Raw genomic sequence first — 26,126 nt, 5'->3', positions numbered from 1 at the left:
CCTTAGTCCAATTCCATGTATCCAGTCTCGGGGCCCCCATCCCCTGACCTGTAGTAGTGTTCGACTGTGCCCCTTATTGGTGGACTCCAAGTGGTACAATTCCCTTATTTGGGCTTCCAGAAGCTGCATCAGAGGTTGTTATCTCTGCCACTGCTGGTCCATGGCCTGCACAAAACGCCACTCCATAGTTTCCTGTTGGGCTTGCATTTGTTCCACCATCCATTTAAGGCCTGCTTCTGACGCAAAGGTTTTGTGTGAAAGGGGGAAAAAAAAATCCAAGTGTGGTTCACACAGGTATTTGCCCCTTCGAGCAGTCTTCCCAGCCTAAGTACCCATTACCTGATCAGCTGGGAAAAAAACAGCCTTCCCTGAGGGGACACAACTCCGTTGGTTTCTGAGACAGTTTCACGATCCTACTCCTGACACCAAATGTGGAAATGCTGCTGTCTGTTCTGGTCACTCTGACCCCTCTAATTGCTCTAGCCACACTCTGGCCTCATTCCTGAAGAAGGTTTTGTAAAACTGAAAGCTAGCTAGTTAGGGTTCCCGATATCCTGGAAATCCTCTTCATACATCCCTGGTTCCATGGCAGAAACATATGGCCCTCCAGCTCATCCTTTTCAGCTTCAGTGACCAGAACAAGTGTCCCTGTTTATAAGAAACACCAGACGTTTATGGATGAACGATGCCATTAAAGTTACATTTAACACTTAAAGAAGTTTTGAAGTTGCACGCCAGAAATAAGTTACATTTAACACTTATTTCTGGCGTGCAATTTCCAAAACTTCTTTAAAGCCTCTCCCATTCTGTTTCATTTCAGCCGACTTGAAATAAGGTAACAAGACGACCGTGACACCACCTCTCCTTTCCTAACTGCAAGCAACTTGTCTGTATTGCAAGGTCATGCACCCCCAGAGATGTTTTCGTGGGGGGGGGGGGGTGCATGAAAGGAATAGAGAGAGTAGAACTCCTCACTCATTCTGCCTAGCTAGGCGGCAGGGCAAGAGGGAGGAGCCGCAGTTGGATCATCCGTCTCCAGCCTCGGGAAGTGTGTGCATATCGCAGGAGCTGGCCAGGTCGCGGGGCTCCACCCAAGCAGCGCAGAAGGTGCAGCTGCGGCGGCGGGCGAACAGCTTCCTGCCAGACATGGCGCTCTCGCCCTCGTCACTGTGAGGCCGTTTCAGTCTCCTCCCCTCCGTGCGCCGCCGCCGCAAGTCGGGACGGCTGGAGCCTGGACTCGCCTCCTCGAGCCATGGTAACGAGCGCGGCTCGCTGAAGCAGCGCCGCAAGCCCGCAGGGACTGCCCGCTCAGCCCGGTATGGGACGCCAGTGAGGCGAACGGACACAGCCCCCCCCTCTGGGAGACCGAAGCAGCGCCGAGAGCCGACCAGCGGCCGCGCGGCGGAGGTGAGTGCGCGCGCCGGCGCCCCCCCCTCCGGACCGCGGACACGGTGGCCGCTATAACCCGTTCTCCTCTCTCGCCTTGCAGCCGCCGGCCCCCGAGGACGCCCTTCCTCCAGAGCTAGCCGAAGAGCGCCGGAAGTGAACCATGGCCCATTCGCCGGTGGCGGTCCAAGTGCCGGGGATGCAGGTGAGTGGAGAGGGCCGTGGGTACGCCTCGGCTCGCCGCGCTCTTCCGCGGCCCTCGGTGGGAAGCGCGCGACCTCGCCTGTCGCTTCCTTTCCGGGACGCCGCCGCTGCCCACGAGCCGGGCTCGCGGTTCGGGCCAGGGAGGGAGGGAGTGGTGGTGGTGCTGGTGCTGCTGCAGCAAATTCTTCCGCTGCGTTTGAGGCCGGTCTCGTGCTAGGCTAGCGTTCGCTCGCGCTATCTCGCCTCAGCGGACGGGGACGTGAGAGCGGCCGGAGCCGGCTGCTCGAGTTCTTAAAAAAAAAAAAAATAATAAATAAAATTCACGGGCCGCTCCATTTTGTTTTGTTTTCGCCGGGTGCTCGGTGGTGTGTTTTTATGCAGACGTTCTGGGGATGTTGGTTCATGCCCTTCAGCGCCCCCTCCCTTCCCCCTCCCTCTTTTTTTTTAAACAGATAACATTCTTGAGCAGGGTCTTTGTGTATATATATGTGAGGTGCGAGATGAAGTTGACAAGGCCTCGCGCATCGTTCGAGCATTTTGTAAGCTTGAAGCGTTGCACTGAGGCCTGATAAAGAAAGTCATTACGTGCCTTCCTTATCCGATTCAGTGATCATAAAAAATATATTTTTTTTTTGCTGCAGTTCTTCACTTCCTCGAGTGTGTTGCAAAAGGAAATAACTGACGTGGTCTGTGCGTTAAGACGCCTCCGTTGATCGGTTAAAGAACTAGGGGGGGGGGGGTTAATGGTTAATCAGGTGTCACACTCGTCAGTGGTACTAAAATAGTTTCTTAGCTGAGGAGGCCATGAATCAGGTGTTGGATGCCTCGTCCTTCTTAACCAAAGACCAAACGGTGGTGAGCGTTTTGTTTTTTTTTGGAAAGTGGAAAAACTCTCCCCCTCCTCTTGGTTTATCAAGAGGACGCTCCTTTTTAATGTGAATTGAGAACTTGGGTGTCGTTCTACATTAACTTTAAATAATCCAGTAAATGTTAAGTGCTTATATTATTTTGAGATAATATGAGCTTAAACGTTGTGTTCTTTTCAAGGTAGTACCTAGTAAATCAATCAAAAATGCTTTGTATTAAACTCATGGAGGATTGAAAGGGGTCTTAAGGTCATAAAGCTGACATTCCTTCAAGGCTGGTTGGATTGGTTACTTGCATTTTTAATTATAGTCTATTTTTGATTAAAAGGTGAAATAAGTGGCCAAAGCTTTAGGTTAAATGACTGAACAATCACTTGAGAAAATTATTTTATAACTGGGACCCAAGACTACAGTAATTACTATTCCCTTTGGCCATAATGTAATTAACAGTATTTTTTTTTTTCAAGTCTTGAGAGGAATGTGCATCCATTATGTACATATCTTTATGGTTTGCTCTAGGACAAAAGGTGGGCTGCTGGCTTCTTTAAGCCTTATGAAGCAGCAAAATTATTTAAATTCAAGCTAGTTTATTCAAGAGCCTGCTTGACGGCTTTTTTTTTTTTTTGTAATATTATAACAAAGCCAGATATAGAGAAACATAAAATTATATTTTTAAAAAACACAAACTAGGGTTAAAAAGACAGTGTATAATGGTGGCTAGCACAGTATGGTTTGGAGAAAGAACAAAGGAAACAATTTGCATAGATGTTGTCTAAATAGTTTAAATGCAGGCCAGAATAACCACATCCTGCCTCTTAAATTGTTAGATAAAGTAATTTTAAAACACTGTTGGGTTGTAAGCTTTCTTTAAACTAGTTAATGGATAAATCCAGTCATGCAATGTTACTGGTGAAAGTTATCTTAGTCAGGTAGATCTCAGATGTGCAATAAAAGTGCTATAGAATTAAAGTACCTTGTCTTTTTCCTGGTTCTGTGGATTTGATCTTATGCCAAACTTACTTGTCTTCTAACTTCTGTCTTTATTCTATGAAAAGGACATGCTTTATTTATTTTTTTTAAATGACTATCGTTAGACCTTTAGCAGTATATGTATCACCGATAGATAACCTGTACAGGATTCTGACAAAAATAACTGCACACCCATTTATTTCCATTGCTAATGGTAGGAGTGTTAGTGACTATTCAGGAAATAAAATCAGATGGTAATTTTAAAGCATAAAAGGGCGCTTTTACTAAAGCTTAGCGCATGCTAACAGAATTAGCATGCATTATATACTAAGAAGCTTCTTAGCATTCAGTACCTATGCTAAGCTTTAATAAAAGGGCCCCTTTATGTTTAAAAAAAATCAAATACTTATTTTAATAACTGTTATAATAGACACTATGAAAGTGTTTAATAATGATGGGACACCAAGGAAAAAAATCTTAAATGCTTTCCTGCCAGTACATTGTTGCATGCCCCATTTCGTAATGCTGTTCTAAATTATTCAGTTAAATAAAGTTGGGGTTATTAAATGTGTATTTTTGGAAAATTTAATATAAAAGACTTGTAATAGGGATCTCCAGTCAAGAAAATGATTGTCTATTATCATATTTAAGAGTTTCATTTCTGATGTACCAGTGTATGCTTCATTTTACTGGTATATACATTTGCATAGTTGGGGGTTGAAATTTTGTAGGAATCCCTACATTACTTGCCAAATCACCTGACTTTAAATTCTGTATTTCCTTATAGAGGGATTAAGTGGATCAGTAAGAGTGGACACTCCTGAAAGTAACTGGTAGCAGATCTAAAACTTAAGCTTTATTTTTCTTTTATATTAATTTGAAAACTATTTAGAGCACTGGTTCCCAGATCTGCTCTAGTAGGCCCTCAGCCAGTTCATGCTGTTAGCAGGGCTGTGGAGTTGGAGTCGGAAACAATTCTGGGTACCTGGAGTTGGAGTCATGAGTACCAGAAACTGAGGAGTTGGAGTTGAAGGATTTATCTACCGACTCCCCAGCCCTGTTTTTTAGATATCTGCACTGAATAGGCATAAGATAAATTTGTAAATACTGAAAACAGTGCATGCAAATTTCTCATACATATTTATTGTAGATACTTTGAAAATCCAACTGGCTGCACATCCTCCAGGATAAGTTTAAGAATTGCTGAGTTAGAGGATGTAGTCAGGTTGGGGGCTAGATTTAAGATTATAGTGTGCGGAGTAGGAAGTTTTTATTTAGAGATCAGAGTGCAGTGATGGGAATTCCTAGCTCTGGGTACCCTTATTATTTGGCATCCTAGGCACATGCCTATGTTGGCTATACCTAAATCTAGACCTGGTCAAGACTTATAATATAGTTTGAGTTTAAATTTGAGTTTGCACACGCTTCTAGAGGACTGGTCCACTCAGTCATGTTTCTTTTAGAATTACAGACAGGAGGAGATCCTTTATCTTAAATTCCATAAACTGAAATTTGACATGAACCGGAAGTAGTCAATTTCCTTGACATAACACATGCTGCAACCAACGCAGGTGCGTGCGTTTCTCCTTTTCTCTGCGCAATTTAAGTCGGAGGGCTGGAAAAATGGCAGCGTGCGCTGCAGATTCCACTCAGGGTGGCAGTGAGAAGCAGAAAAGCTCTGTTGTTGGGTTTTTTGGTTTTTTTTCTGACTTAACGTTACCATTCCAAAAACTGAAAAGCTCCAAAAACCAAAATATGCCTGGTCCCAAGGATTTCGGATAAAGGATCTTATACCTGTACCACGTTTTACTTCTAACTGGCAAGTGGGTCTGCTGAGCACGTCACATGATCCAGATGGGCCATGATAAGAGACAGGATGTTGAACTTAAAAGGCCCTGGGGCTGCCCAATCATGGCCCTTAGTTTCCTATTAAGAACTTAACTCATTATGGGGTCCTTTTACAAAGGCGTGCTAGCCATTATAATGCGTGCTAAATAATGTGCGCTAAATGCTAATGCATCCATAGAATATAATGGACGCGTTGGTGTTTAGCGCTAAAATGGCTAGCACTCCTTAGTAAAAGGACCCCTAAGTAAAACATCTAGATCAGTGATTCTTAGCCTTTTATGAATCAAGGACACTTTTAAGAATCAGATAAAAGCTAAGGATCCCCTTCCCCAGAAATATTCACATAAACACAACCTTGCGTGCAATGAATATAATGCACTTTATTTTATCAAGATTTGATACTCATAGTTATGACATACACAAAGTATTATTAAACTTTAAAGTAAACAATCTAAAAAAAACACTCCTTTTTAATGCAAAAAGTAATGGCCACTCATAATTATGAAATGTAGTCCTCTTGTGCAAATTAAAACAGATCTACTACTATGTTTTCTGCTACCATTACTACTACATCTACTCTCGTTATCTGCAAGAAAAATCAACAGTACCGGGCTATATAGTGAATATAAATGTTAATTTTTATCTGACCTTCACAGACCCCCTGAAACCCATCCATGGGCCCCAGGTTAAAAACCCCTGATCTAGATTGTAAAACAGTCCATGAAAATAGGATGGTAGTACAATATATAGAAATTACTTTTAAGCACAGAGACAAGTAATGTTCATACCAAAGATCATGTTCTGTCGGTGCACTGCACATCCCTCATTCCACTGTTTTTCTGCAGTGTTGATGGTCCCAGGAAAAAGATCTGCTACTGTGGCAGTTCCTGCCTCTAGTGAATGGGACTGGCAAGGATCCCTTGGACATACCTGCAGGGAAGTGGAAATAGCAGAGACTGCAAACCCGAGATAGAATTAAAAACTGGAGTAATCAAATGTTTTTAGCCCTATATTTGCCACAATATGTCCTAGTTGCCATTAAAAAAAACCCCCAACAACCCAGAACAAAATACCCTATTGTATGGATTGAGTTGGTAGATTCAAGACATGTATTCATGTTTTCATTACATATACACCTAAATACTTAAGACCATGTATCCAATATTTTCCCCATAGACACACAACGGAAAAAACCCTTTGGTGCATCTGGCCCTTAAAGAGGAACAGAACTATCAGTGTAAAGAATAAACATCACAAGTTCTGGTTAACTGCATGCAAATAGGTTTCCTATACTGAAACAGAGAGTCTGCTTCATTCAATTAATGCACTGTAATTTTATTTGATATTACAACTGTTGTAGACTTGTTGGATCTAGTGTGTCAGGTAACGTGTGAACAATAATCTAAAAATTGATTTTTGCTGTGTTAAAGCTGCTGTGCATTGAAATGTTCCATTTAATAACTGGCATGTTGATAGTCCATTATAGATTGAGTAGGGTTTGATGGGGGATGAAGGTATTTTCTAGGTTTATATGGGTTGTAGTTTACTCGATGCCTCATTATTATACTATACAGTATGATCTTCAATGGCCTGACTTATTTAGATGTCCAGATGAATATTTCTCAATAGTGTTATACATGCACAAATATCTTCTATATATCAGTGCTCCAACCTGGACCATATATGCTTATATATTTTCTAAAGGAAGCCTCAGCCCCACCACTCCACCGCAAAAGTACTACCTTACTGTGAGAAGCTTTATGTGGCGCCTCATCATTAGCCGTCCTTGTTTTGTATTGCTTAGTTGTACCATATAATAGCTTTAAATAAATATTTGCATGTTTCAATAAATATAAGTGCTGCAATAAAGTGCTTGTGCTTTTGTTAGTATATTACTTAGTTTTATACTGTTGAGCTTGATACACAGCCAAAAACTCAGGAGTCTGACCCGACATGTTTCGCATATAATGCTTTATCAGGCTAGGCACCTTGGCCAATCAGGCCTTAGGATTAGTGGGGATGGGCGGACCCGCTATGCCTAAGGCCTGATTGGTCCAGGCTTCTACAGCCTGGGCCAATCAGGCCTTAGATTTAGCGGGGATGGGCCGGGAAGGGACGTGCCGTCTCATTTCCACGAGGCAGACCCGTCGGCTGGTCGGCAGCAAGACCCGTCCAGCTGACCAACATTGAAAGGTTAGTTGGGGGAGGGAGATTAGTTGGGGCGGGGGGTCGTTGGGCTTTCCGGCAGGAGGAGTTGGGCATCCTCCTGTCGGCGATTACGAGTTTGGGGGGGGGGGGGGGGTTCCGACAGGAGGAGTTGGGCATCCTCCTGTTGGCGATTACAAGTTTTGGGGGGGGAGGGGGTTCCGGGGTTCCGACAGGAGGAGTTGGGCATCCTCCTGTCGGCGATTACGAGTTTGGGGGGGGGAGGGGGTTCGGGGTTCCGACAGGAGGAGTTAGGCATCTTCCTGTCGGTGATGGGACAGGCGGCCGCTATACTTTATTGCAGCAGGGAGATCCCTTGCCGCGATCAGTATAGCGGCCGCGTCTACTTACAATGTAGACCAGCATTTTGCTGGCCTACATTTTAAGCGTCTCTTCCTCTACTAGGGAGACGCGTAGGGCCGCCTAGTTCGCCTAAGGCCTGTAGGCGAGCTTAGGCATCTTGCGGGTCTCCCTAGGCTCCCGGAGGTGCCTTCAGGCCTGCCTGGGGAGCATTTTGTTTTTTAAAAACGTGCATCCCGATTGGCTGATTAGACAGCTGTAGGACGTCTACAGCTGCCTAAAATCGGGACGCACTTTTGGAGAATCAGGGCCATATTGTCCACGATGATACCCAGATCTTTTTCTTGAGTGCTGATCCCCCAAGGTGGTAACTATGATTTGGATTATTCTTCCCAATGTGCATCACTTTGCATTTGCCCACATTAAGTTTCATCTGTCATTTGGATGTCCAGTCTTCCAATTTCCTAAGGTCTTCCTGTAGTTTTTCATAGTCACATGCGTTTTAACAACTTTGAACGTTTAGTGTCATTTGCAAATTTAATCACCTCGCTTGTAGTTCCAATTTCAAGATCATTTATAAATAAGTTAAACAGTACCGGTCCCAGTACAGATTCCTGCGGCACACCACTATTTACCCTCCTCCATTGAGAAACATGGCCATTTAAGCCTGCCCTTTGTTTTCTGTCTAATAACCAATTGTTGATCCACAATTGAACATTGCCTCCTATCCCATGACTCTTTTTTAAAACATTTTCTTAGGAGCCTCTCATGAGGAACTTTGTCAAAAGCTTTCTGGAAATCTAGAAACACTACATTAACCAGCTCGCCTTTATCCACCTGTTTATTCACACCTTCAAAGAAGTCAAGCAGATTGGTGAGGCAAGACCTGCCTTGGCTGAACCCATCGTGACTGTCTCATTAAATCATGTTTGTCTACATGTTCCACAATTTTATTTTTTTATAACTGTTTCCATTATTTTTGCCCAGCACGGAGCTCAGGCTTATACCTTTGTTGTGCTGTTTATCGCTTCAAGGAAATGGGAGTCTTAATGAAGTTGCATTACCCAGAAGACAGCACCTATTTCTCCACTAGTAAAATGCTGTGAAACTGAACTGTTTCTAAAAAAGGGGCTCTCTAGTATAAAGTGCCATGCAACTCTGAAAATAACAAACATGATACTAAGTTGATGAACATTGTTTTAGGCCTCTGCTTAATAGAAACTGATAAGTAAATGATCTCAGGAAAGAGATATTCTGATTGTTTTAATACTTTCTTTTTAGAATTAAATTATGCTGAGAGGAATCTTTGATTGGTCAGATAGGTAAAATGCAGGCAGTTTTGATTTAAGAAACTGATCTGAATGGGATAAAGCTAGAGCAAATAGTTTTGCTAAAATAAGCACTCTGGGAAAGTTTAGCTCTAATCTCCCTGTCATCTTTTACTTATCTTAAAGAAGCTGCAACACAGGTTTATGTTTAGGCTATAAAATTTGGGGACCTAAATAGTTTGTCCTGTAAGCTATACATGTTTAGGGAGAGGATGACTCTAAGTATTTTGATAAGCACTTCTTGAATACTATTGTGCTACGCACCCAGTCTCACAAATATATATAGGCTACTGCAGAATCAACAGTCCAACTTCTCATTCATTCAAAACTCCTTAAGAAGGTAGTAATGGATCTCAAGTGTTCACAGTCACCACTAGAACATGTCAGTTATACGCCAAGACAAGTGAACTATCATCATTTTATAACTTTACTTTCTCTAACTTCATAATTAGTATCTTTTATCTTTACACTCAGGTTGCTTAACTCCAATACTTTTCCTATATAGGTATTGTAATGGTACTTAGCTCAAGTATAGATACACCCGGCCAGCCCGACAGAAGATCTCATTTTCGCTCTTTTTTATTCAATAGAGCTTCCTCAGGAAAAGTATCACAACTTTTATCCACACCGTTTGCTCATACACAACTTTTATCCACACCGTTTGCTTCCGGTTTAAGGTCCGGAAGTGTCATAAGACGCCGCTAGCTTCACCGGGATGAAAACAGCTGGGTGAAGTTTCATTGATGCTCTAATATGAGCAAACGGTGTGGATAAAAGTTGTGTATGAGCCTGTGCCAATTTCAAAGAACAGCTCACAATACAAGGATCTTCAGTTATAATATCTAGTACTCTAAAGACAGTTTTGTTCATCAGTATTGTACTTAAGGTCTTCAATGGCCATGACATCTGCATAAAGTTTGGAAAATTTTGCATTTTGGTGTGGGGTTGATTTTTTTTTTTTCTCCCCCCTAATTCAGTTTGCATGTATTTTCTTCACTAAACCAGTTTCTTCCCCTCTCAAGTGTACTGATATTTTTTGTACTGCCTAACTTATAATCCATTCTTTTCTCCCTGCCATTTGATCTTTAACCACTCTGTTTACTTTTCTACCCCTTCACATTTTCCATTCCCACCTAATGGTACTTTTCTCTCTTTCAGTATTGTAGCTATATAGTCTGGCAGTGTGTGGACTAGAGAATGACATGGGGACAATTTGTCCCTGCTGTCCCTGTCCTCATTTGCACAAGCCTAGAACGCTTTTATGATTTTATATTTAAATCTTTTTATTAAAGCATAAAAAGGGACCATATTCTGTACAACTGTTTATAAATCACAAATAGAGCCTTCCATTTCGATTTGGTTTTAGTACAAAGATTCAGCAGTTTGTGTTTCATCCTCTAGAAAAATAATTACCCTGTTTCCCCCCAAATAAAACCGATCCCGAAAAAATCCCCAGTATGATTTTTAAAGATGCTCCTAATATAAGCTCTAGTTAAGATTGACCTCTGAAGTCTCCCCCCCCCCCCCCGAATGTCCCAAACACTCCTTGACTCCATCCCTGACACTAGTGCTGCCTGATTTGCTGAAAAAATCGGACTCTTCAATTCAGCAACTCCCACCCCTGCTGCTTTAGGAGGCCTTGGAGTGGAGGTATGTCAGTCTCACGATGGGAGGGTCGGTGGGGATCTGCTGCACAAGGGGATGGGTGAGAGGGGAGGAATGATGCTGCACATGGGGGTAGGGGGGGGGGAGAAAGGAAAGAGGAAGAATTGGAGTAGAGGAGAAGGGAGAGATGATTGTTGTACATGATAAAAATAAGACATCCCGAAAATAAGCACTAGTGTGTTTTTGGATAGATTGTCTTTCAGACATGGATGTATAAAAGAGAACCTACATTGTGTAGTGAATGAAGATGCCTATTAAATGTTGGAAATGCTACTGGATGCCAGTAACGATGCTATTAACTGTTGCTGTAACAGTAAGATGCTTAAGCGGCTGGGCACATGATGGAAGGATGTTGCAGATGGTAGGAGTTGATCAACAGACAAGACGCTTGTTGCCACATCAAAGGCAGAAAAGACACAGGTGATGTCATTTAAATCTAAAAGCAGCTTCTGAAGGTAATGCAGCCAAATGATGGAAGAGATACGTCATTGTGTATGGTGGATGTAAGTGAAGAGTGGAAGGGAGAAGGGGGGAGGGTTGGGAGGACTCTGTGTCCTTGGAGGGGGTGAGAAGAGGGTACATGCAAAAGTATAGTCTTAGTGACAAGAAGAGAAATATTCTTGCCTGGTAGATGGAGGAAGGTATGGTTACTCTGTGGCAGCAGAGTAAGGTGGCAGTAAGTAAAGTTTTAATTTCCTGCAGTTTCTCCAAAAATGGTACATTGTTACTTGTGGTCATTGAATTGCAGAAAACTAGGAGCCCTGGTTATTCTTTTTTCTTGTTATAAGACTTGTTATGTGAACAGTGACTTTAATAAAATGTAATTTGTCGTGCTTTCCCCCCCCCCCTCCGAAGTTTAGCATGTTAATATCTGTCTAGACTAGTTTCTGTAAAAAAAAATCTGACAGCAATTTTTACATGATTTAGAGTTTACAATTATATGTAGGAACATCATATAGGACAACAAATTTCTCTTCTCTATAATTTTTGTTTACAGAAATGTACAGATTTTCTACTAAAAATGTAGTGATTATAATAGATGGCGCAAAATCAGTTAACTTACCGTAACCATATTTTTTTAGCCTTTTAGGAAGATCCTTTTTCTTAATCAGTTTTGGCCTTTAAATGTCTAGAATGAACTCAAGTGGCAAGTTATTCTGAGCCCTGTCCAATTAGGTACAGAATTGTAATTGGTCCATAAATAGGGTCTTTTCACTTTAACCTATTTTATATCCTAAAATGAAACACTCAGTAAAATGTTTTGAAATAAAAACTGTTTTTGTTAGTGGGCTAATTTAAGTTATGGGTTCTTTTTTTTTTTCTTGCAAGAAATGCTGTGATGTCATTTTCTCTCCACATTACATACCTTAAACATTAACAGAACTTGTATCAGGAGCCTGTCATGGTGGTATGTGGAGTTAAACCTCCCCCCCACCAAATTTTTTTAAAAAAACCCTGCAACGTCTTTTGGTTCCTAAAATAGCACACACAGCTTGAATATGGCTTTTGCCATAATTATGTGGATATGGGTGGAGTGCAACCAGATATATATCAGATATCTGCATATCTGATGTGCGAAGCTTTGAAAATCAATGGAAGCGCAAAATATTGTGACATTTGGCATTTTAACTTTCTTCTAGCCACCATGGAGATGATATGGCAGTCTTTGCAGTTTTTCAGTGGAGGGTGTACACAGATTCTATGTGTATCTGAAATAGCATCTACAGCAGTATAGCCCCTTCCTTATACCATAGTATGCCATTATTTTAGTACCATCTCCGAGGCAAAAGACTGAGCGGTCTTCTGTTCAGTCACCATTTAAAATTCAATAAATGGCAGCCCAAGTTTACACTAAGCTGGTATTCTGTAAAGGATGCTTTGCACAGAGCATCCTTTATAAAATACTAGTCTAGCATGCATTTTGCACCTAACTTTGGGTGTGAGCATTTATGCTTGCCAAAGGCTGGTATAAATGCTAGCATCCAATTGATAGTAGTTAGTAGTGCTGCCCGAGTCACGATTCGAATCGATTCACCGATTCACTTCAGGTGAATAGATTTACCACGCCAAAAAAATCGGCCTCCCGATTCGTTGACTGACCCTTGCCCCTAAACCAGGAGCGGCAGCGCTGCCTCTTGTTGGCCTGCCGCTCCTGCTTTAGAGGGCGAGTGGGGAGGGTCAGCCGGGAAGTGGTTTCCCCGCTAGTGTCTGGCTTCCCCGCATCAATTTACCTAAATTCAGCAGCCTGCATAAGATCGCTGGCTCCAGCGATCTTTGCAAGCTACCATACGTCGTCTGATTTGTATTTTCTCTGCCGCGGTCCTGCCCCTTCTCTGACATCTGACGTCAGAGAAGAGGCGGGACCGCGGCAGACAGAAGACAACTGATACAATTGAAAAATAAACTTGCTATTGATAGTAAGTTGTAATTTTTCTTTAAAAACCAGCATAGTAACAGAAGACTGGAGGGTGGCCAATGTGATGCAGATTTTTAGAAAGGATTCCAGAGGTGATCTGGGAAATTATAGATCGGTGAGTCTGACAACGGTGCCGGGCAAAATGGTAGAGATTATTATAAAGAACAAAATGACAGAACATACACAAAAGCATAGATTGAGAGAAAGCCAACATGGGTTTAGTCAAGGGAAATCTTGCCTCACCAATCTACTGCATTTCTTTGAAGAGGTGAATGAACATGTGGATAAAAGTGAACTGGTTGATATTGTGTATTTGGATTTTCGAAAGGTATTTGACAAAGAACCTCATGAAAGACTTCTGAGGAAATTAGAAAGTCATGGGATAGGAGATAGTCCTATTAAGGGTTAAGAACTGGTTGGAAGACAGAAAACAGAGTAAGTTTAAATGGTCAATATTCTGAATGGAGAAGGGTAAATAGTGCCGTTCCCCAGGGATCTGTGCTGGGATCGCTGCTTTTTAACATTTATCAATGATCTAGAGATGGGAATAACTAGTGAGATAATTAAATTTGCTTATGACAATAAAGTTGTTGAATTGCAAGAGGACCTTGTGAGACTGGACATCAAAATTGCAGATGATGTTTAATGTGAGCAAGTGAAAAGTGATGCATGTGGGAAAGATGCTGGGTTTTATGTTAGGAGTCACTGCCCAGTAAAAGGATCTAGGTGTCATTTTTGAGGATACATTGAAACCCTCAGCTCAATGTTTGATGGTGGCTAAGGAAGTGAGAACTCGTGGCAGCCATTCACTAGCGACACTAGTGGGAAGACCACTCCTGCTCTGGTTCACCACTGGACCACCGTGGATTTTTAAAGGTACATCGTGGCAGGAGGGAGGTAAAAGTTGTATCAGTCAGCCGGGACAGGAGCGGGTGGGCTCCCTCCTGTCCCAGCAATGATCAAAAAAGCAAACAGATTGCTAGGAAATATTAGAAAAGTGATTTTAAATAAGATTAAGAATATTATGTGTTTGTATCGTTCCGTGGTGTGACCTCACCTTCAGTATTGCGATCAACTCTGGTTGCCTTATATTAAAAAAGATATAGCAAAATTAGAAAAAGTTTAAAGAAGAGCTAGTAAAATGATAAAGGGAATGAAACTCCTCTCATATGAGGACAGGCTAAAAAGGTTAAGGCTCTTCAAGTTGGAAAAGAGGTGTCTGAGGGGGGAAATGATTGAAGTCTACAAAACCTTGAGAGGTGTAGAACAGGTAAAATTGAATCTCTCTTGTACTTTTCCAAAAAGTACAAAGGGTAGGAGGACACTCAGTTGCATGGAAACACTTTTAAAAACAAGTAGGAGGAAATATATGTATTTTTTTTTTCACTCGATGAATAGTCAAGCGCTGGAACTCATTGCCAGAGGATGTGGTAACAACAGTTAGCATATCTGGGTTTAAAAAAAGGTTTGAACAAGTTCCTGGAGATAAAGTCCATAGCCTGATATTGAAAGAGATGGGGGAAGAAGCCACTGCTTGCTCTGGCATCCATAGCATAGGATGTTGTTACTATAGGTTTCTGCCAGGTACTTGTGGCCTGGATGAGCCACTGTTGGAAACAGAATACTGGACTAGTTATAGTTGTTCGTCTGTATTTTCTTTTTAATATCTCTCTCTATATTTTCTGCTAAAGCTGAGCTATGTTTATCATGATGGTTTCATGTCTGCATTAGTATACAGCCTTAAAGGAGACAACTCCACTCTCATCCCAGTGGAATGGAAACACAAGTCAGAGGTCCTCAGTTTAATTTTCTTCAACCAGGCTGTATCTGATGGTGTCTTTCATCAGCATGAAGTCTTTTTTGAAATTTAAGTTGCTTCCAGAAGAAGGGGAAAAGGACGAGGAGCAAAGGGATTTGATATACCTTCTTATTGTTCATACAGTCAGTGGTTTATAGATTATATGCAGATATTATTTTGTACCTAGAGCAGGGGTGTCAAAGTCCCTCCTCGAGGGCCGCAATCCAGTCAGGTTTTCAGGATTTCCCCAATGAATATGCATGCGATCTATTAGCATACCACGAAAGCAGTGCATGCAAATAGGTCTCATACGTATTCATTGGGGAAATCCTGAAAACCCGACTGGATTGCGGCCCTCAAGGAGGGACTTTGACACCCCTGACCTAGAGCATTGGAGAGTTAAGTGACTTGCTGAGTCACAAGGATTTGCAGTGGGTATAGAACCTAGTTCCCCTGGTTGTCAAAAAGAAAACCAAATCATGGAGGTAGAAATAAAAACAGGAGCAAAATCAGAGATTGAAAGGTAATTCCTTAATTAAACACTGACCCAATGTAGCATGTTTTGGCAAAATACCTGTCAGGTTGGAGTGTTGCACAGACATGCCAATATATCGCATGTAAAGCGGAGAGATTTTCAACACACTCCAACAAACATAGTTACTGTAAGCTCCACTCTTGCCTTGTTTGTGGAGTGTCATATTTTGCTAAGTGTTAGATCTTCTGCATTTGATATATTGGAGTTTGAGTAGGACATTTAGTTTTTGGCGAGACAAATTTTTGTGATTTGTATTTTGTTGGTTTACGATTTATCCAGTAGTGGCATTTGCTGCCTGAAGTTTGGGATTCTTTTGGGAATCTTTGAGCACGCAAGAAATTTTTGCACTGGGCCAGTGGATTAGAATTCATCCAGTAGAATGTTTTGGGACCTTATTTACAACTCAAATTTACTTCACAGGCTGGACTGCCAAGATACAGATAACCCATTCTGAGCTCTTTGGGGGCAACTGGTTAGAAAATGAATTAAAATAAATAAGTGGTTTTATTATTATTTGTTATAAATCTGTTTTTTCAAGTGCAACACACTAATAACTCCTAAAAGTAGGCTGTATGCGAGTCTTGGCTAACATCGGTCCAATACTTGGAGATATTTGAACTGATGATAGCCTGCATACAGGTTATTAGCCAAGACTACTGGTTCTAACGGCGAATAGCTGCGGGCACTTGAGATCCATAGTCTCCACCCAAAAAAATCTTCCGTAGAGGCATACTTGATCTAGCATTAGCCTACTTTTATTATTATTTGGACATCTATCTAGCGCATTTAGGCAACAACTAGTGAAGTGCAATGATGGAAGGTTTTTATGTGGTTCCCAATAGTGGGTTCTGTTTGAGCATTAGATTATAAATTTTAATATATATTTAGAATAAAAATGTGTTAATTTTGATAAAGATTCCTTTTACATTACATTAGGGATTTCTATTCCGCCATTACCTTGCGGTTCAAGGTGGATTGCAAAAGAGTTAAAGAGGGTGTTTTACCAAAAAGATTTCTGGTCCTTTTTGGGGTAAAAAAAAAGAGTAGAGCAGGTTGATTTGGTGGGTTCGGGGGGTTAGAGGGATGAAAGAAGGAAGCTTGAGAGGTTAGGACTTTTTCAGGGATTTTTTGAAAAGTATAGTTTATTTCTTTTCTGAAAGTTTTGTAATCTGGGGTTGTTATCAGAAGGTTGTCTATTTTTGCTGCTTGAGTGGCTAGGAGGCCATCATATAGTTTTTTTCTGTTTAACTTCTTCGATTGGCGGGTGTGTGAATGAGGTGTGAGTTTTCCTATGTCTGGTTGAGGTGGTTTGGATGAGGCGGTTGTTCAAGTAGGCTGGGCTATCTCCGTTTAAAGTTTTAAATAGTAGACAGTAGAATTTGAATAGTATTCTTGCTGGAATTGGAAGCCAGTGAGAGTTGAGTATATACAGTATAGTTTATGTAATATGGACTAAGAGGTAAATAACTTCAGCATTTGTATATTATTTGTCATATACAAACCACAACCCCTGACGCAGGCATTTGCCAAAACACGGTATGATAGGTCAGCTTTTATTAAAGGCATTGCCTTTGGATTTGTGGTTTCACTCTTGTTTTTGGCCACTTCTATGTGGTTTTCTTTGTGTATTATGTGGAAATCTTTTCTTTATTTTGTTGATTTTTCCTCTTGTTTTCAGGCCACTGTACTAGCCTTCAGACTACTCCTTAACCGAGTGATAGTCATCAATGATGTGCTCCATACTGAAAGAATCAATTTTGTATAATTGTTTTGCATCTCTAGGCACTAACTAAGATAGATTACTAGTTCATGTAAGATCTTGTGACCTTGGCTAAGACAGTGGTGGCTTCCACAGTAAATGACTCTGTAGAAAAGCTTTCAGATTTTCAGATGTGGTATCATTCTCTCTGCAAGAAACTCCCCAAACCCTATATGTCCTGCCTGTCCAGTTAGATTCTAATGTCTTCTGAGCAGGGAATGTCTGTTGCGTGTTGATTGTACAGTGCTGCATAAGCTTTTCAGTGCTATAGAAATGATTAGTAGTAGTAGTGGTAGCTGTCGTACATGAGGGACCCGTTTTCCTTCCCAGATGTCAGTACTTAAAAGCCAACTAAAGAGCGTGCTTACAGCACAAAGGATTTTCTTTTAAAATATCATCTGGGCTGTTTGGTTCATAGAAGACTGCTACTGGCAAACCTAGGTACATTGTAAGACATGTCAGGCTTTTATTTTATTTTTTTGTTTTGAGTTTTAGCTTAGGGCTGAGTATGAGTACACTAAGGCCCTGATTCCATAGAGTCTGGCTAGAGTTAGGAGCTGATATAGGCACTGATTGTATGAAACTTAGGGCTCCTTTTATCAAGGTGCACTACGGGGGTTAGCGCGTCGGACTTTTCATCACGCGCTAACCCCTGCGGCAAGCCAAAAACCTAACGCCTCGTCAATGGAGGCATTAGCGACTAGCGCGGCAGGTGGTTGAACGCGCGGTAGTCCGCGTGTTAACCGCCTACCGCACCTTGATAAAAGGAGCCCTTAGGCACCGGTTATAGAATCGTACTTAGTGGCACTCGGCATCTTGATATTTCGACGCCCCCAATTTATGCCAGGATTTTCTATGCCGATATGGATGCCTAGCGGCACCTGACTCACAAAGTGGTGCCTAACTCAAAAACATGCTCATGATCCACCCCTAAGCATGCTAACTTTTAGTCTAGGCGCTTTGGGCTTGGTGCCTACTTTTTATAGAATGGAGTTTTTCGAGTTAGGTGCCTAACATTCAGTTAACTCCAGTTAAAGTTCATTGTGAAATGTTGAGTGCCAGTATAAGCACTGATTAAGCCTATTGCTCAATTTAAATAAGGTGCCAATAGCGATGCCTAATTTTAGTTGGACTTTATAGAATCGGGGCCTAAAGGTTCGTGTTGCTTCTGTTTGTAGTAATTTTTGGCAGTGCTTACTTGGCTTTTTACCCAGATATAAGATGGTTTAGAGATGTGAAGCTTGTAAAGTTCAATGTATAAGTTGTTGACTTGTAGAGTTTAGAATATTTAAATATTCCTGTTAGGCTGCCATATTGGCATTTTAATATAGTTTTCAGTTTTATCTCTTTTAATGTAGTCTTTGTTGCAATTTGCTTAGAAAGGAAATTGAGCAAATTGAAAGCTTATCTGCACGGTTTCTGCATTCCTTTCTAGATACTGTTGTATTAGAAACAATTCCAACTTTTGGCTTCTAAGGTTAATTCATTGTTTTTATGTTAAGCAGGAAATTATTTTGCCCCCTTTGTGTCCTAGTACTAAGAATTTTAAGAGGTGAATTTATTCTCAGAAATTGAAGTTCTTTTCTCCAAAGATTCTAGTTCTTGCCCATTTTCCCATTTGTTTGAAGTAAGTTTCAAGTTTCAAGTTTTCAAGTTTTATTAGGATTTTATATACCGCCTATCAAGGTTATCTAAGCGGTTTTTACAATCAGGTACTCAAGCATTTTCCCTATCTGTCCCGGTGGGCTCACAATCTATCTAACGTACCTGGGGCTATGGAGGACTGAGTGATTTGCCCAGGGTCACAAGGAGCAGCGCGGGGTTTGAACCCACAACCCCAGGGTGCTGAGGCTGTAGATCCAACCACTGCGCCACACGCTCCTCTGTATGTCATGTCATTTGATGTACTAATATATCCTGGTATTGTTTAGCATTATTAATTTTTCATTTGATTTTATGGTATTTTTATTGTACACCGCCTAGAAGTTTGATTAGGTGGTATAAGAAATTTTAAATAAACTTAAACTTAAGATAGCTTTGAAATATTTCCCGAAAGAGAATTGTGGCATATTTTTGTTGTTGGTGATAGAGGGGTTACCAGTACCTCACATCCTTTTCCAGATGAATGTGTATTTTTGCTGCAGAGCCTTACATAAATAATAATAATAATTTTATTCTTGTATACCGCCATACCCAAAAAGTTCTAGGCGGTTCACATTTATTAATTACGGTCCGCGGTGACACACGGATTTACAAAATTTTTAACAAAATTACAGGCAATGAAGAGGGGGGCGTGGGGAACTCTACAACTGAGATTTAGCAGAGGTAGCGGTAAGACCATTAAGGCTCTTCTGAGTTTCTTCAGAGCACATCCAACTAGAACAGTGTCTTGTGTACTTCTGTGGAGAGAATGCTGTAAAACATCAGTTTGGTATTCTGCATATACAAAAGTGGGCTAGTTGTGGACTACATGCTTTACTGTATTATGATCTGCTCTAAAACTGGTCTGATGAGAGCAAGGACGACTCTTGTCGAGAAGGAGACGGCATTTTAATAAGTGATTAAGTTCACATGATTTGTGAGTTTCCTTTAAAAAGAAAATGCCTTGAGTGGTAGTAACTTGCGGGTCCCATTGATGGGCGTCAAATAAAATGGTAATTTTCCTCATACTAGTGTCACTGTTTGCTGTCATTTGGGAGACCTGATCTGATTCCCAAGCCCAGCATCTACTGTTTGTGTGGGCCAGTTCTTGGAGAGAGAGAGAGAGAGAGAGAGGTATGTTCATAGTACCCAGGGAGTACGTAAATAGCAATTGTTGAGCGATAAAGGTTGTTGGCTAGGTTCATAAACATAATTAGAAGAAAATTCCAAAACCTCTCAGCAAATGAGGCGCTAGTATTTGGGATGATAGTCATGTGCCCATGTTTGGGGCTGTTTTATTTTGAATGGTACAAGATAATAGTAATTGTAGCTAGTAATATAGTTAATTACATAAGTAATCCTTGACACACCCTAAAGCAGTGTCGGTCAGATGCATTTACTTCCTTGTTCTTTAAGATTTACAGTAGGCTTCAAGCCAAAAGAAACTTTGGGAAACTAGGGGAATAGAAACAGATCTTGTCCTATAATAAGAAACAGTAAAATTAGTGGTAATTCATAACATTTTCCTGAGAAATAAACATGCAAAATGCCAGTTTTTAAGAGATCGGCTTTCATGCATTGATACTTTCAGTAAGGTTGTGGGCAGCATTTGTTATTTTTATCTCTCGATGCTATATTTTTAGCCATCAGATCTGGGTTTTGGATGTCTTTAATTTTGGTGAGCACACAGGAAAGTGTACGAGTACTCAAGGATTCTGTGGTATCAGTAAAAAGCACATTAAACCTAGTTTTAAGGAATACTTTGGATGTTTGCCAAGTCTCCTCATCTTTGCTTTGATTGCATATGTATAATTCATGCTCTTTGTGGCTTCACTGTATATTATGTAGATTCTTGTGGCCCTTCTCTATAAGAGAACACGTGGCTGCCATTTTTAAGCCTCAACCTCTAATGTGCCTTCTGTTTTATAGAAGCATGGTTTCATACTAGTATCTGGTTATAATCAAATGAAAAACATGGATGAAGCTGAGAATCTTAAGCTGTTAGGGTGATTTGAGAATCTTGCAGAATTGAGATCTTTGTGATGCTCTCTCATTTTAGAAATATGTGTGTGTATGTGTGTATATATATCTTTAACTGAGTGGTATAAATAACCAATAAATATCAATGATCCACTACAATAAATACAATACATATCCACTACAATAAATATCAATGATCCACTCAAATGAAGAGGTCTATATTCAATAAATTACTAACCATTCTTATTGGACCTATTTTTTATTCATATTTTTGATCTTACTGTTTATGCAGGAAAAGGCCTCAGAGTTAGGGAGTTCTAGGCTTATAGTCTCATCGACTCACTGTCAGGGTAGATGTCATCAGTATACACACTCCATACTTCAATCACTGCCCAAAAACCTGCTTAGTGCATTTTTACTAATCATATTTTACTTATAATCTTTTTATGCCCTTTTCTTTAAAATTTTAACTTATAACTCCACAGTGAACGTCTGAATAGAGACCGCTTCAAGGTTTGAAAAAAGCTAGCAAGAGATTACTTATCTTTAGTATTTTTAGTTTTTTCACATATTCTCTTTTCACTCGTAAGTTTCATTTACTCTGTGCCACCTCAAACTATCGGGATCAGGACAAGAGCTTTTTTACGCTCCCGGAACCAGAGCCGGAGCTGATGCGGCCGGCGTTTCACGGACCGTTAGTTTGTCCGCTGCTTTAGGCCAATTACAGGGCACAGTGATATCTAAAAATTAAAACCAATAAAATAATTTATCAGCGAGACATAATATTTAAAAATAGTACCAAGTTTACTTTAACAAATTTACTTACTGCCTCTTGATATTCTGCCAGGAATTTTCAAACACCAGCATGGGATTTATACACCCACAATCCTATGTGATCAAATGCTCCACCCCCTACCTTATCCTATTGACTCAAAGCATCTGATAGAGCGAACAAAGAGCAAGGGGGGTTATGAAAATCCAAATAGAGCAAACCAAATACAGGGGGTTAATAAAAGTGTTATTATATCAGTTTCTCTATCTCCACCTGCTGGTAGATGTGTGCTATCCCATTGGTCTCTGGGATTCATCTGCTGCTGTTGCTAGGGAAATATATATGTGTGTGTGTGTATGTATATATGTATATATATATATATATATATATATATATATATATATATACACACACACACACACACATATATATTTCCCTAGCAACAGCAGCAGATGAATCCCAGAGACCAATGGGATAGCACACATCTACCAGCAGGTAGAGAAACTGATTAACTGGTGGTCCTATTGGCTGGCACTCCTCCTGTATCTCCAGTATTCTCTATCTCCCAGCAAGAAATGGTCGCTATTCAACTAGCTCCTGAATTTTGGCTGTGACAGGAAAATTATTTTCTCCTGTTGAGGTTTCTCTTCAGTGAGACTGCCATTCTGTTTCTCCTGTTGAGGTTTCTCTTCAGTGAGCTGGCAATGCTATTTTTCCTGTTGAGATTTTCTCTTCAGTGAGACAGGGGTGTCCGGCTGAATGGTGCCGGCTTTAGGGGATACACCTGGGCCCCCCCAGGTCCCTGCCTCACCCTCCCTCCATTGCTAGAGGGTCTGCCTGGGTCTCAATTTTTTCTTCTTTCCCTTCTCTGTTTAAAAAAAAAAAAAAGAGACCACAGTTGCTACATTCTGCCCTGCTTTTGCTGCACTACTAGCTCTAACTGGCTTCAACCGGCCCTAACAACAAGCTTGTGAGTATGTCTGGTTTTTACTGTTGTTTGAACTTCAGGTTCTGTTTGGGAGTCTTAGTACTGTGGGTTCGGTCATCGTACATTTAAGGAATGGATATTTTATTGAGGCTAAGTTTTATGACTAGAAATCTGTTGAGGGAGCCGGGACTTTCCCGCTCTTTGCATGCACGCGTTTGGTTTCCTTGTTGGTTACAGCGCGGCAGTAGCAGTGCGATTTCATGCTTGCACTTGTTCTCCTTGTTGGGTTTCAGTGCAGCAGTAGTAGTCCTGTTTATTTTGAGGCTCTTTTTCGTCTGTGTTTTTAACGGCCATGTTCAGCTGATTATGCAGGTGCCGGTTTATAGAAGCGCGCATGAGATGGGACATGTTTTTTCTGGTGCTATGGAAAGAACCATTCTTCTGGTTTTTCCCCAAGTCTGATTTTCTTTCTATGCAGGCTGCGGCAGGGTAAATTTTGCGGGGCTTGATTCCGACTATGTTTCTAGGAGCGTTGATGCAGTGGCCACGTGTCAGCGAGAATCAGGCGTGCGCTTGGGTCTCCGGCGATGGCAGGAGAGCTACAGCATTCCAGTAGTTTATTTGCAGCTGACTTTTGTCAGGGTATGCCGCGGCTTCTCTCCTTTCCGATTCAGACAAGTTGTTCATGTTTCACCAGCTTTGGGACAAGCTTAGGCAGATTTATATGACTATGGCTGTGTTTCTGCTGGATTCTCTTTAAGGAAGCTGCTAGTTTAATCGGACTCTGGGGTTAGCACTCAAGGGGATTACCAGAGAGACTCTGACCTGTGCTAGGTCACCCAGTCTCGGTTTGTCTCTGGACTGGGTCGACATACGGCACCTCACGGCACCTCACGGCACAGTGAGATCAGCAGTAAGATAGTGCCCTGTATTTCACACGGGTATCTCATTGTCTCTCTTGGGGTCCCTGCAGATTGAGCCTTTGTCTGTTGGTAACTGTCCTTATTTGGGCCTCTGTGCTGCACTGCATGTGTCTAGTAGTGGCATAGGATATATATGCCTAAAGGTAGTACTAACAGGTTCCAAGTTCGGGCTGTCTCTATGGGAATAAGGACACTTCGCATCTTCCTGCGGCCAGGACTCTTTCTCTATTTCTTAGGGGGCCTGGACTTCAGATTTCTATAATTATCACGCTAGTTTCTCCTGTCTCCATCTTCTCATGGCACATGCTAGACGGAAGGGCTGTGCAGCTCCTTCTAACCAGGAGCCAGTTGCCTATTCTATCAAACCCTTGGAGGAGCGCGCGCTATGTGGCTGTTAGCCTCATCCCTGAAGCTCTCATTAGCGATGTGAGCTTTGTCTGATATCTGTTAGGATGCTGTTGTTTTCCATGGGGCGGTAGATGCAGCATCTTGATTGCGTCTAGTACGTCTTACTTTAACGGACATACGTATTTCACTCACGTATGGAGTTCGTACTGTTTTCATGGTTCCAGTATACTCCTCTTTACATTGCGAAACTTGATTTTTCCTAGGAGAATTTCTTTCTTCTTACAGATCCTACAGTTTTATTCCTGCCGTTTCCTGACCTTCTGCACTTCATTCTGAGGGGATCTTGACTTCTTCCAATGACTCTTCAGGCTTTCTCATGAGGGAGAAGACGCTATAATGTCAGGTCAGGGGGCTGTGAACATTTTTCAGAATGCTTGCAACTTTGCATCCTCCTCAGGTTTCCAGTTTGTTCTTGGAGTCTCTATGTTTTGTGTTTCCCTTTTAAGTTACTGGTCCTCAGGGCAGGTCTTGTAGTTCTTCGGGAACTAAGGGACTTGTTCCACTTACTGCATGGTGCCCAAGACGGGGGCATTGAGCAGGCTGGATCCCATTCTGCTGAATTAGTTTCTCAGGATTACACATTTCTGCAGGAAAAACTGAGAGAATATTTACATTTTCACTATGGACTCCGAATCGGCACTAGGTTTTCTTGCCTCTCTTGGAGCAGCGCTTTTGGTTTTGGCACATGCCATTTTGCCTACCCAAGGCTTCATGAACATTTTAGAAAATGTGGGCAATGGTACCGTTTTGGCGCTACCAGGCGATTCACCTAATTTCTTCTTGACTGACTGCTTGATTCGGTCGTCTTCCAGTTGGGCCATTTGATTGATATGAAAAGGGTGATTTCTTTTCCTCAGTTCTTTGGATGTGAATCTTCAAATTTACACAGTGCTCTTTTCTCCTGTACTATTTATAGGTATATCGGGGAGATGTTTTTATTCATATAGGAGAGAAATGTGTTTCTTTCCAGAGACTAGGGTGATGGGTCACAGTTTCAGGTTTGCATTCTTCTTCGGTCACCATGACCAAGAGTATGGGATTCTGTACAGGTTCTAGGACCCATGTTGCTGACTCCACTGGGAACTTCGGCTTGCTTTCCCATTATAACACTACAGCAGGCGCTTTTGTTCCGGTGGTTCCCGGTATCTCAGGGCTCCAATTATTTGGTAGGCTCCTCATGCATCGCTCTGTATAATTTGGTGACTCAGTGAGATTTCTCTTTTCAAAGGCATGCCTCGGTCTTTTCTGGACTAGCTCATGGTCACCAAACATCCCGGGCTGTCGGGTTGGGAGGCTTGGTGCCTTCCATCCTCAGCTCCAGGAGTCTAGTCTTAAGAGGCGACTCAGTACTTGTTCTTTCTTCTACTCTGGAGCATGGTCGGGCTACTGTTTCTGGAGCTTCAGACCATTCTTCCAGAATGACGCTGAAGGTCTTTTCAGTCAGTATTATGATGGGGGTATTTCTCTATAGCCTGGGCAGTAGGTGATGTACTCAGTTGGCAGGTAAAGTTGTGGTTCCCCCTGTCATTCCCTATACCAGAGCTTGAGTTAGGCTGTGTGGCCTCGTGTTGGTCCTGAGGACTTTATCAGGTGTTGGCTCTGTTCCTTCCCCACCCCCAAAGACACATGTGGAGCTGTGGTCGAAGTCTGGGTTCTCAGGGTCTGACTGGCAGCCTCAAGGCACATGCATTTGGATTATGTTTACACGCTTGTCTGAGACAAGATTCTTCTCCATATCCCAGCTGCTTTTCAGCTGATGCAGGCACAGCACCAGCATACTGTGAGTACAGTATAATCTATTGAAGTCTGATTTTGTTTGTATTATGTTTGAGGCCTATATGACTTATCGGGGTGTAGCTGCAACCTCGCAGAACACAGTGTCACCTCGGAAGGTTCACCTGCTGGAACTGGAGGTACAGTCGGAAAACTGGGATGTCTGGGGATCAAATTCAATGCTTTTACACCCTCAAAATGAATCTTTAGTTTTGGAAGAGTCAGTGTCTCATTCTAGGGCTAGCACGCGGGACTGTGTGGCAGCTCTGTACCAATGTGAAGACCCGATGGTGTGCCACCTTTTTAAACTGGCGGTTTTGTGGATATTGAACCTTGAACCCTCGCAGACCTCTGCTGCTTAGCGTTCTGTCATAAGTGGCTCTAAGCCTCAAATCATCTTATTTTTCTTTATTTCCTGACAT

The 26,126-nt window shown here is 41.7% G+C and overlaps 1 protein-coding gene across 2 annotated transcripts in view; it reads left to right on the top strand.

The window, feature by feature from the left end:
* The first annotated feature begins 994 nt into the window (after positions 1–994).
* STK26 (serine/threonine kinase 26) overlaps positions 995–26,126 on the top strand; it is a 106,951-nt gene continuing 81,819 nt past the window's right edge. The window contains exons 1-2 of one of the 2 annotated variants that reach the window (XM_033946043.1): positions 995–1,407; positions 1,490–1,591. In XM_033946043.1, the coding sequence (XP_033801934.1) occupies positions 1,550–1,591 (42 nt within the window). In that variant the 5' untranslated portion in view covers positions 995–1,407; positions 1,490–1,549. Of the gene's footprint in view, positions 1,408–1,489; positions 1,592–2,304; positions 2,446–26,126 lie in introns of those variants that run through there. The other variant, XM_033946042.1, reaches the window with a different exon arrangement.

This window comes from Geotrypetes seraphini, chromosome 5 (genome assembly GCF_902459505.1).
Source record: "Geotrypetes seraphini chromosome 5, aGeoSer1.1, whole genome shotgun sequence".
Taxonomy (NCBI): Eukaryota; Metazoa; Chordata; class Amphibia; order Gymnophiona; family Dermophiidae; genus Geotrypetes; species Geotrypetes seraphini.
Note: the sequence above shows the minus strand (reverse complement) of the source record. Positions and strands in the feature narration are given on the sequence as shown.